The 12,624-nt window shown below is 34.5% G+C and overlaps 1 protein-coding gene across 1 annotated transcript; it reads left to right on the top strand.

Moving 5' to 3' along the window:
- The first annotated feature begins 7,937 nt into the window (after window positions 1-7,937).
- Window positions 7,938-11,186, top strand: LOC111389800. Its single transcript, XM_023014778.1, has 5 exons — window positions 7,938-8,149; window positions 8,246-9,160; window positions 9,248-9,458; window positions 9,870-10,490; window positions 10,551-11,186. The coding sequence occupies exons 1-5, from the start codon at window positions 7,938-7,940 to the stop codon at window positions 11,184-11,186; spliced, it is 2,595 nt and encodes an 864-aa protein (XP_022870546.1).
- The last annotated feature ends 1,438 nt before the right edge of the window (window positions 11,187-12,624 follow it).

Raw genomic sequence — 12,624 nt, 5'->3', positions numbered from 1 at the left:
AGAAATAATAATCATAAATTATTTATATTAATTTGAGGATAAGAATGTAATGAAAAAATTGAGACATAAATGTGATAAATTATAAATGTTTTAAACTTTTCATACAATTTAAATATAATCTAATTATTCAAATTTGTGGTGCCAATGCATAAAATGATCTCCTTAGTAATGCCTATAATGCAGTTTCGCCTTTAGAGAAGGCCAAATATCTTATAATCTTTTATGCTGACATTCTCTTTTACTTAAAAATTTTCCATAACAAATCTCTTGTTTTGATTTAAGTATTATATTGATCTTAAATTTTAATGTCTTTTAATAATTAAATTATTTAACAGCACTCTTGTCGAATTTACATTTGTTTGACAACATTTATAAATATTTATAACTGGTCAAACTTCATTTTCAGCTATACATTTCAGTAGATTCACAAGTATTGTCCATTTATCTACCATTCATTCTCTCTATTTATAAGTTACACATTTATAAATTATTTCCAAACAAAGGCTTAGCAATACTATTTTAAAAGAGCCCTTATGAAGAAACACATTTTTTATAAGAAAATTTCATGGCATGCAGTATCAAACTTGACCACAGATAGTATAAATTTCAGTATCTAGTAATGTGCAGTTCAATAAAAAAAACTATAGACTTTAACAATTGCATTTGTGGGGCAGAAAGATGGTCTTTCAATAAATAAATAAAACTATAAAGACTTTAACAATTGCATTTGTGGGAAGAAAGATGGTCTAACAAAATTACAAATAATAATATTAATTTTGCAAAATTGTAGAAATAAAAGATAATGTAATTAATATTGCTTGTTTGACTGAAATAGAATTATTGCAGGCTCATAGGAGACCAAGAAACGTGCCTAAGGCATCACCCGTGTATTTGACACACGAAATCTTTCCATTTTATGTTTGGCAGTTAGATTATCTTTAAGACCTACCTTTGCTCTTATCTGATAGAGATTAAAATTTATATTTTAATATAAATTAAAGTTAATAGTTATTTTTAACCATATAATTTATAAGATCGACAACTTTTTAACCACACATTTTATCAATTTTTATTGAAATTTACTAAAAATTAGATTCTAATGCCACAAAGCATGGACTTTATAAATGTTTTGTGCCAAATCAGTCGATGTCTTCTTTCCCTTTTTTTTCTCTGTTCGCTCGTTTGTATTTTAATTTTTTTTAATTTTATTTAATTTTTGTGCATCATGGACTGTGCTATGATATACCGTTCGAACGAATCCGTCTCGCTTTCTGTCATAAAAGTTGATTTTCGTTACGCCCCCCTATATATATATATATATGGCTCCTAGACCCTTTTAGGAATTTTTTGGTCATTTTTGTGAGACTTCACTCTTTGTGTTTGAAAGTTATAATTCCGTCCAATTTCAAGAATTCACGGTAATATTTTCCATGTTTGAGGGCTCTTCTCAGCCGTAAATTTGCTCACTAGTCGATACTTTTAACTGTTTCTAGTCAGGTGATAGGGTTATGAGTAATGCTATTTATAGTCGCTCACAGCGGTAGTTATTTTACGTGACATTTTATATGGCATTTTGTGATTTAATGTATTAATGTGGTAGTTTTTTCTTACCTTATATATCATATCAATAATTGCTACATGTATATCACGTAGGGTGACTACAACAATAATTGACTGCAAATAGTATTATTCTAGGGTTCTACATAGTTAATTGATTTTGGATGATTGAGACACTTTTTGTTTGACACAACATTAAATATTCGCTCCATCGCACTTGGACGTGTGATGATGTCCTTTTATTGTTAAACGTAACGTCCAAGTGAATAATAATAATAATAATAATTCCAACACGTAACATTGTCTGAAACACGTTGCATTTTGTACTCTTCATTTTCTGATGATCATCATCAGTGGCATTAATTCAACGTAAATAACTAAATATGCAAATTAAAGGGAACAAATTTAAATGAAATTCATCATTTCAATTAGCACCTCCTTGAAAATGATATCTTGATGTTTCTTTCTAGTTCGGTTCACAGAAATAATTCACTTATTTAGCATCGATATTTTATATCTTATTTGAAAATGTTGATATAAAAGAGTACACTAGTGACGAATTTACTGCCAATTGAAATTCAGTGATCTAATTGCAGTTCGGGTAGAAGTTTGGTGATGGTAAGTACATTTAATTGGTAAGTACATTTAATCCAAGTCCATGTGAATTGTCGCATATTCAAACATTAGTTTTAATGGTCATATCAGTAAATTCAGGTATGTTGTTTAACATCCCACTAACAAAGTGGTTTTATCGATGTTAAATTGAAGTCTAGTGAATCAATTGCAATCAATTAAAATTCAATGGCCTAATTGCAACTGTGATCAAAGTTTGGTTGCTGCCATTACAATTAACTTGAAATAGAGACTAAGAGTTTTTTTTGGGTTCCGATCTCCATGCATTTATCCATGGTAATAATTTTTAGGATCACCATAAACTTTAAGATAGTTTGATTGGTCGTAAATAGAAAGTATAATTGCACTAAATGATTATGAGCCAATGTACCAAGATCATTTGATTGGTTAACAATAAAATATCCAACATATCTCGATGAAAATCTACTTGAGTACTTGAAAAATTATTGACCATGAACCCCACGAACATGGTTATAAAAAAAATTTTGTTTGGGAACAGTTTGAATTATAATTTAAGCCATAGATTCCATAGAATGAACAACTAAAAAGTAAGTAATAGTTACAAATCATGCGAAATAATGTGTTGATATAAACTATGTTTGATCGAAAGTAATTATAATTTAATCACCTCCCAAACAATTACTAATCAATCGATCCCACCGAGAAATTGGTAAAAGATAATATAACAAAATGCAAAACTTTCCATTTTTACTCTTTACTCTTTTGTGAAAAAAGCCAAAAATATTTTCCCCTCAAAATACATTGGATTAGTTCACTTTTCAAAACGAAAAGACAGAAAGGGGCTTTGTTGAAAGAAGGCAAAGTATCAGACCAAATACTTTATTTGACCCATCTTTTTCCCAAGGAGAATATCGGCGTGGAGGCCTGGCTACATATGAGCAATATAAAATCAATCATAATTTTGTTTTCTTAATAATTTTAAAGCCACTTGTACGAATTATTCTTTCATCACTCTATTATATTTATTATTAGTTGAAGTAACAAAATTTGAATATTAACAATTCATTATTTTAATTTTGATCTATTCGTTTTTCTTCTAACTTTTTATACAGAGGATCAAAGATCAAAATATTCTTATAAACTCGAATCGCTTAAAATTTACACAAAACAAATTTTAAAGTTTATCTTTTTATTTGAATGTATTGTTTGTGCAAGTTTATGTTCTTTTTGCCGGCACCAATTTAGAGATAGAAAGGTCATTATCAAGTCGAATCAAATATTGTTTACCTTATTGGTGAAGATATTCCTTTGCGATGGCTTGTAACAACGACTCTACAATTATTTGCTCCTTACAAATGTGTCTACACGGATCCATTTAAGCCTACAAGATACAATAGAATTGAATGGATTTTTTCTTGGCTTTTATATACTAACTTACAACAAACCGAACACCAAGATGTATAATAGCTTATATGAAAATCTTTGCACTTCGATTTTGCAGTATATAGAAGTTCAAAGTAAGAACAAGAATTGAAAAATAGTGAACAAAAACCAATTTATATGATGGAGGAGGATAAGAGAAACTAAAAGTACTTCAACTCGTGTGTAATGATCAAAGCAACTATTAATCTATATATAGATTTGTTTACAACTCTCCCCAAAAGTCACAATCATTCAAAGATGTCTTTTGGAATTGAATTATCAATAGAAAACGAAAAATTATTTGAATTTGAAACATGAGTTGGAACACATGAAGAGCGTTGGCAGCCCCAAGAAAAGGTGGGAGGCTGCCAATGCCAAAAGATATGAACGGTCCCCATTGGTGATCCGGCCAAGCAATTTCCAACTTTTTCATCTTTTGCTCACATCGAATATCGTCCCATCCTCACGTCTCATACATAACACGTGCTTTTCACCTTCCAATCATTGTTACTTGACTTATATATTCATCCTAGATCCAATGTACCAATGTCCAAAATTGATATTATATGAAAACATTTTATAACGTACAGTTAGTTAATACTCAAACTCGTATATGATAAAAGTAATTCCCTTTTTAGGTGCTTTAGTAATACTAAAATGGGTTTTGCCTGAAAGCTTTAACAGATGCTTTGACATAATTTGAGGTGACAGAAGATGATTTGATAAGAAAGCTGATTTGTTTGAAACGATCCAATAATATAATGCCACGTGTCATTATGTCAAATTTTATGTGAAAGAATGCCGCTTTAGCATGATTGCACTAAAATACTTTCTTAAGTTCAAAAATTTCGGCTAATTATTCCATGGACCTACCATTTATAGTAATATTTAGTTAAATGATTCAACTCCTAGATGTGGATTAAAAAGCTATCTATACACCTACTATTTTTTCATCTATATATTGTTTATATTATAATTTCAAGGGACTAATTGAAATGGTACTATTCCCCGTGTATAGGAAATAAATTCACAGAAGTTCTAAAGGGTTCCCACATTGGAGTGGGCTACATATGAATATTTTATTGCATAAAATAAACCACCCATCCATTGTTGTGTATAATTTACAACACTTCTGTAAAATTTTCCCCTGTACATGTAGTCTGCTTCATTGAAATGTGTTAAGTCATGTATAATCCTACTCTAGAAGAATATGTAAATGTACAAAAGTAACTATGTTAAGCTTAGCCAATCACTCTTAGTTTGACTAAGAATTTATGTTCAATTACTTTTCCTTGTTTGAGCCTCATTCTTGCCAAAAAAAAAATACATATATATACATTTTTGAATAGTGTATTGATAGAAAATATGTTATTAAAATATAAAGAAAAGTTCTGAATTTGCATGTGATATTATTTTAATGAAGAATGTATGATTTAAATGAGGTCAAATCATTGTTGAAAAATATATTTTGATGAAAATAATGGGGTTCAAGGGCTAATTTTATTTTAAGTTATGTTTGGTATATAAAATAGACAACTTAAGTAATAAGACTTATTATTTTATAATATATTAGCACCCTCATTTAATTCAATTTAGTCCATCGTATCAAAGGCTCATGTAGTGCCAAGGGTACATTGTTCAAAATTGAAATGTCAATTTCCAATAATGAAATATGAATAAATATCAAGTTATTGTTAATCGGTATAAAATTGCACGTACAAGAAATCTTTAACAGCTTTTCAACAGGGGACAAATGTCTCCCTGTGATTTAAAGATTTTTTGTATCTGTAGCATTCTTCTTATTAACTGTCATGTTAGATGTGTAAAATCAAATCAGGAGGCACTGCTGATAAGTTAGGATTTTGTACTAGTGTTACACCTAACTTTATATCGAATTAGAATTATCAGTGAAATGAGTCCATCACTTTTTCTTTTCCTAAGTAAATTCCATTCTTTGAAATGTTTTGTCATATCTTCCAAATATACTCCTTTTTTGAATTATCTTTCTTCTATTTTGTATGAATTTGGAAACAGGGGCGGATTTAAGGTATGTTGGCCTGGGCTCCAATTCATTTTTTTTCCTTGCAAAACAACTTTTTATTAGGTTAAAAAAAGAAAAAAATTATGCGCAATTTTTCTTTTTACATATCAGCTTGACGAAAAAGATTTTTTAGTCCAATCCTGACTCTATCACTATTTGGAACCATCTAAGTATTCTCATCAATTTAGACAAAGGTGACAAAATTTTCTACTCCGTCGCCAATGTAGACATTAAATTTGCGAGAATCTCATCAACTTTGCATAAAGAACATCCAATCTAATATAAAAAAGGATAAGGAGTTGGCAATGTTCATTCTTTTTCTTTTTTCAATTTTTTTTTTCAGTGTTAATAAAATCTGTTCATTAATTTTGCATATCAAAATATAGCAGCCTTCAAAAAATACAACATATACATGTCATCAACCAAAAAAAAAAAAAAAGGATAATTGTTTGTATTTTATTTTTATACATGTCATTGGGCATTTTCTCTCATTCAATTGATATTTTGCCAATATCAAATGCCCAATTAGATTAAAATATGGTGTAACACATGATCCTTCAACAATTTTTGCAATCATTTTGACTGACTCGACATGTTTAAGAAATTTTTTGGTGAGAGATAAATTTCATTTTGACCTAAAAAGTGCATTGGTCCCCCAAAAAATTCAAAAATTATGTATGTACAGAACACTATTTCACAAAAATTGATCAGAAATCTCACATTGTGCGGGTCCTATGTGATGATAAAAAAAGCAGAAAATTTACCCACCTCTCCTACTATTGTGTCTTATCCGTGCAAAAAAAAGTTTCTGTACATGTGCTATTCAAAAAAATTTCTTGATCTTTTATGCCTAGTGGATCTAATTGTGCTAGACCAATAGCTAAATGTTACCAAGTCTGGGTTGTACACTGGTTCGCCTAATGCGGGTCTCGGAAGACTAGATGCCAAAAGTTGCACACAATTTTTTATTTTAAATTTTCGCAATTTTAGTTGGAACCATTTCTTGCACCTAATGGCTAATGAGGACATACGCACTAAATTAGTGTTACGATTTCTTCGGCCCATTTACTTCAACTGCTTTCAATTTTCAATTGTTCAAAAGTTCTTTAGTTCTATGAATAATTAGCTAGGTATGGTATTTGTTAGGAAAATATGTAATTGGCAAATCTATGACCGAGGGCCAAATTGTCAAAATTGTAAGGTCAAGGACCAAATTGTCAATGTCCAATAGTTCAGGGACTAGAGTTGCAATTACTAAAGTTTATAGGCTAGGTCTAGGGTTGTGTGGGATGCCTCGAAGATGCACGCGACGCTTTGATTTCGCTAGAGTCTCGCCTTGACCTCGCTCGAGCCACAATTGCAGAACCAACTTCGCTGGACTCACGCTAAGCCGTCGCTCGAGCGAAAGGTACGTCGCTCGAGGCTCGCCAGTACCTCGCTCGAGCGACCGTGTTACCTAGCCAATTCTAATTTTAAACGCTCGCGAATGTTTGACGCTCCACATTACCATATATCAACCTCTATATATACCAAACGTCCCATTCGTGTTGATCAACCCGAAAATTCACATTGAAAACACTTTGAATATTCTTTCAATTCCTTGGCAACCAAAAATCAAAACCATTCTCTCCAAGGATCAAAAGCCAAAGAAATCCTTCATTGTTCTCATACCAATCCTTGGCTTGTTGAGTAAAAACATCAAATCCATAAACACCAAAACACCTGTCTCACAACTCCAATTAAACTTCCAGAAGATCATCAGTTTGAAGATCCGGGAAGGATTTGCTTGAAGAGCTGGAGTGCGTGGCGATTCACGGGAGGTAGAAATTATACAATGCTGGGATTTAGCACGGATCTGCAAAATCCAGAAGGGTCTTGAGTTCATACAGCAAGGAGGTTAGAAAATTGAGAGTGTCAATTATGCCTGGCGTGCTGTAAGCTGGTTTCTACAATAGTGAGTCTCTACTGGCTTGTGCCCGGAGTTTTTACCCAGTTGGGTTTCTCCGTCAACATGTTTATTGTGTTTTTACCACTTTAATTTATTTACTTGTCAATGGTAATCCAACATAGGTAGATAAAGCACGTGAATTAATCTGGACAAATTATAATTTGTGTGACTTGTTGCATGAATTATTCAAAAAGTTTTTAATTCCGCAAGAACACTTATTCACCCCCTCTAAGTGTTAGTTGGGTCGAACGATAGGTTTTTCAAGTGGTATCAGAGCCTAATCTCGAGTCCTGACCCATAGTTGTCTAGATGAGTCAATCACTGTCTGTACCTCCATTTTTCGACGGAAGTAATTATGCATATTGGAAGGTTAGAATGCGTGCGTTCCTTAAGTCCTTAGATGAGCATGTTTGGATTAGCGTTCAAAATGGTTGGAAACCTCCATCTACTACCGTATCAGGAACAATTAACCTTACTGACATATCACTGTGGACTAAAGATGAATTAGCTGCATGTAATTGGAATAGTAAGGGAATTCATGCATTATTCATGGCTCTATCTCCAGAAGAGTTTAGGAGAGTGTCTATGTGCGAAACTGCTAAAGAGGTTTGGGACATTCTCGAAACTACACATGAGGGAACTAAGATAGTAAAGAACTCAAAATTGCAAATGCTAGCCTCTAGGTTTGAAGAAGTGAGGATGAAAGATGATGAAACCTTTGATGAGTTTTACGCTAAATTAAATGATATAGTTAACTCTAGTTTCAACCTAGGTGAGAGAATTCTTGAGACTAAGATTGTGAGAAAAGTACTTAGATCTCTGCCTGAGAGATTTAGGCCTAAAGTCACTGCCATTGAGGAAAGTAAGGACCTAGATGAAGTTAAGATCGAAGAATTGGTAGGATCCTTGCAAACCTATGAACTCACTATCTTACAACATAAGAAAGGAAAGTCCATAGCCCTGAAATCCATTAAAGAAGATAAATCTTCTGATACTGAGTCACTTAGGGATGAGGAAATCGCATACTTTGTTAAGAAATTTCAAAAAGTCCTCAAAAATAGGAGAAAGCCTCAGGATAGAGAGAGTGGAGCCCCTAGCAGATTCACAAAAGATAAAATTGAGAAAGTTAACAATAAAGGGTCAAGTGAGAAGCCACGTTTGGTTAGATGTCATGAGTGTCAAGGAATAGGTCACTATAGGAATGAGTGTCCTAGCTATAAGAAAAATCAAAGAAAAGGGAAAGATAGGGCCTTAGTTGTCTCACTTACTGAAAATGAATCTGAGACCAGTGATAGGCAGGAATCCTCTAATAGTGATGATGAAGGAAATTATATGGCATTTGTGGCTACTGTTAAGAGTGAATCTGATAAGGAAAGTGACAAGGTTGAGGAAGAACATTCAAACGATAATTCTGGTAATGAGGATGAGGATGAGGATGACATAGACTTACAAGAAGCTTATCAACTGTTGTTTAAGGAGAGTCTTAAAATAAAGAAGGTCAATAAAGCCCTACTTAAAAAGGTTGACAAACTTGAAAGGGAAAAAGAGAAACTGGGTAGTAAGCTTCAGGACTCACTTAAGAGTGGTAGTGAGTTAAAGTGTGTCAATGAGAAATTGGAAGACAAGGTTAAGAGTTTGACTAGTGAATTGGAGAAATCTAATGCTCATCTTCAGACATTCATAAGTGGAACTAATAAATTGGATAACCTGTTGGGAATGAATAAGCCAATGGGAGATAAGAGAGGTCTAGGATATGTTGAGGGTAATACACATGTTGCTGGACCATCTAAGACTGTCTTTGTGTCTGCCTCTAAGTCTAATGCTGTTAGGAGTCCAAGTAAGGGTAAGAGTGTTCCTAGGGAACAGAGTCATCAATCACATAGGAACATCAAGACTGTCTAATCAGGTTAGTCATTTGACTGAGATACTTACTAAGCTAACTAAGAGTACTTTGTCATCTAAAAAGGTTTGGGTCAAAAAGGGTGATCTAGGTAGACTTTCAGGTCAAGAAAACTGTTTTGTTGCTCATGTTGCTTTAAAAGCTCAAAATTCTAATATGTGGTACCTGGATAGTGCATGTTCTAGGCATATGTGTGGTAATAAAGCTCTATTCACTACTCTTGATGAATGTAATGGTGGTATGGTTACCTTTGGAGATGGGGGCTCTGCACCTATTCTTGGCAAAGGTACTGTACAATGCATGGTTTACCTGTGATCTCTAATGTGCTTTATGTGGAAGGTTTAAAGTCAAATTTGTTAAGCATTAGTTAGATTTGTGATGACGACTTTGAGGTTAGTTTTGTGCAGAAGAGATGTACCGTGTATGATTCATCCGGTGGGGTAGTCCTTGAAGGGGTTAGAACATCTGACAATTGTTATGGGGTATTACCTAATTCTAACTATGTGTGTAGGAGTGCTAAAATTGATGTGAGTGAGCTCTGGCACAAAAGATTAGGTCATTTGAACTATAAGAGTCTAGAGCAGTTGGCTAAGAAAGAATTGATAGATGGGTTGCCTAAGATAGTTCCTAGTGAAAATGTTGTGTGTGGACCATGTCAACTAGGTAAACAACTTAAGAGGAGCCATAAGAAGACTATTAAAATTATGACCAAAAGACCCCTGGAGTTGGTACACATGGATTTGATGGGACCTTCTAGGACTGAGAGTTTAGGTGGTAAGCAATACAGTCTTGTCGTGGTAGACGACTTCTCGAGGTTTACTTGGATAGAATTGCTTAGAGAAAAATCTGATGCTTGTGATCTCATAAAGTCTCTGTGTAAACGGCTTAGCAATGAACTGAATCTCAAAGTGTCTAGGATGTGTAGTGACCATGGAAAAGAGTTTGAGAACTTTAATCTTGAGAATTTCTGTATGGACGAAGGGATATTGCATGAGTTCTCTTCCCCTATCACTCCGCAACAAAATGGGGTAGTTGAAAGGAAGAATCGTGTCCTTCAGGACATGGCTAGAGCCATGCTTCATGGCAAGGAATTAGCCCTACACTTTTGGGGAGAAGCTATTAACACTGCATGCCACATCATCAATAGAGTCTACCTTAGACCCAAGACTGATCAGACCCCGTATGAAATTCTTAAGGGTAAAAAGCCTACTGTTAAGTATTTTCGAGTATTTGGGAGTAAGTGCTACATTTTGCGGGATAGAGAGAACTTGAGTAAGTTTGAATCAAAGAGTGATGAAGGGATCTTCCTAGGGTACTCTAGGAATAGCCGAGCATTTAGAGTGTATAACTTACGTACCCGTGTGGTGATAGAGTCTATAAATGTTGTGATAGATGATGCTGTGAGTGAGGGGGAGAGTGGTGAAAAATGTGATAACGATGGTGATCTTTTGAGTTCAAGTGATCCTACTGAGCTACCTATGCCTGAATCGTCTCGTAAGAAACCTGAAACATCTGAAAAGGAAACACTTCCACAAAATCTAGATAAAAATCCTAAGGAACCATCGACTAGGGTTAAGTCTAGTCATCCTAAGGATAATATTATTGGGGATCTAGATGAAGGGATGAGACTTCGTAGGAGAGTACTGAACAATCTAGCGTACACTAGCTATGTTTCTCAGGTAGAGCCTAAGAAAGTTGAAGAGGCCCTTAGTGATGAGTGTTAGGTGAATGCGATGCATGAGGAGCTAAATCAATTTGCTAGGAATAATGTGTGGATCTTAGTTCCCAGACCTGAAAATTGTAATGCTATTGGTACCAAGTGGATCTTTAAGAACAAGACAGATGACCAAGGTACTATAACTAGGAATAAGGCGAGATTAGTTGCTCAGGGGTATACTCAAGTTGAGGGGATTGATTTTGATGAGACTTTTGCCCCCGTTGCACGACTTGAGTCTATTAGGATTCTGCTTGCTATTGCATGTACCTTAGGGTTCAAGTTGCATCAAATGGACGTTAAGAGCGCCTTCTTGAATGGACTTCTTCAGGAAGAAGTATATGTGGAACAACCTAAGGGATTTGTTGATCCAAAATTTCCCCACTATGTCTACAAACTTCACAAAGCACTCTATGGTTCGAAGCAAACTCCTAGAGCTTGGTATGAGAGACTTACATCATATCTGGAAGAAGATGGGTTCTCTCGAGGTGGTGCAGATAAGACCTTATTCATTAGACATATAGAAGAAAATTTTACCATTGCTCAGATTTACGTCGATGATATCATTTTTGGGTCTCCTCTTGAGTCTTTAGCGTTTGAGTTTGCTGAGTGTCTGCAGAGAGAGTTCGAGATGAGTATGGTTGGGGAGTTAAGTTATTTCCTTGGACTTCAGGTACGACAGACAAAGGATGGACTGTTTATCTCACAGTCTAAGTATGCTAAGGATCTCGTTAAGCGATTTAGGTTAAATAGTAAGAAGCATACTAGGACACCGATGAGTACTAGCTTAAAGTTAGGTCGTGATCCTTCTGGTGAGAGTGTAGATCCTTCCCTATATCGTAGCATGATAGGTAGTCTTCTCTATCTCACAGCTACTAGGCCTGACATTACCTTTAGTGTAGGAGTGTGTGCTCGCTTTCAAGTAGATCCAAAAGAGTCACACCTAAGCTCTGTTAGACGCATAATCAGGTATATCAGTGGTACAGTGGATCTAGGGATATTCTATTCTAGGAATTCCAATCTTGATTTGGCTGGATACTCTGACGTCGATTGGGCCGGAAATGCAGATGATAGGAAAAGTACGACTGGGGGTTGTTTTTACATGGGTAGCAATCTCGTAGCCTGGCTAAGTAACAAACAAAATTCAATATCTTTATCCACGGCAGAGGCCGAATACATAGCTGCAGGGAGTTGCTGTACTCAGCTTCTCTGGATGAAACAAATGCTTAGTGATTATGGTATTAGCCAAGGGACAATGACTGTTTTCTGTGATAATACGAGTGCGATAAATATTTCTAAGAATCCCATTCAGCACTCTCGAACAAAACATAATGACATACGACATCATTTCATTCGAGAGCTTGTTGAATCACATGTTGTCTCTCTTGACCATGTCTCTACTGATAATCAATTGGCTGATCTACTTACGAAACCACTAGATGGGTTGA

Source organism: Olea europaea, unplaced genomic scaffold (genome assembly GCF_002742605.1).
Source record: "Olea europaea var. sylvestris unplaced genomic scaffold, O_europaea_v1 scaffold622, whole genome shotgun sequence".
In the NCBI taxonomy this organism is placed as follows: domain Eukaryota; kingdom Viridiplantae; phylum Streptophyta; class Magnoliopsida; order Lamiales; family Oleaceae; genus Olea; species Olea europaea.
This window is presented reverse-complemented; position numbering and strand designations above follow the sequence as displayed.

Bases quoted from the DNA above. Each gene is read 5' to 3' on its own strand.
- LOC111389800 (XM_023014778.1), top strand. From the start codon at position 7,938: ATGCGTGCGTTCCTTAAGTCCTTAGATGAGCATGTTTGGATTAGCGTT. The intron at 9,459-9,869 runs GTCTAATCAGGT...AGTTTTGTGCAG, and splicing joins CACATAGGAACATCAAGACT to AAGAGATGTACCGTGTATGA. The intron at 10,491-10,550 runs GTAGTTGAAAGG...CTTCATGGCAAG, and splicing joins TCACTCCGCAACAAAATGGG to GAATTAGCCCTACACTTTTG.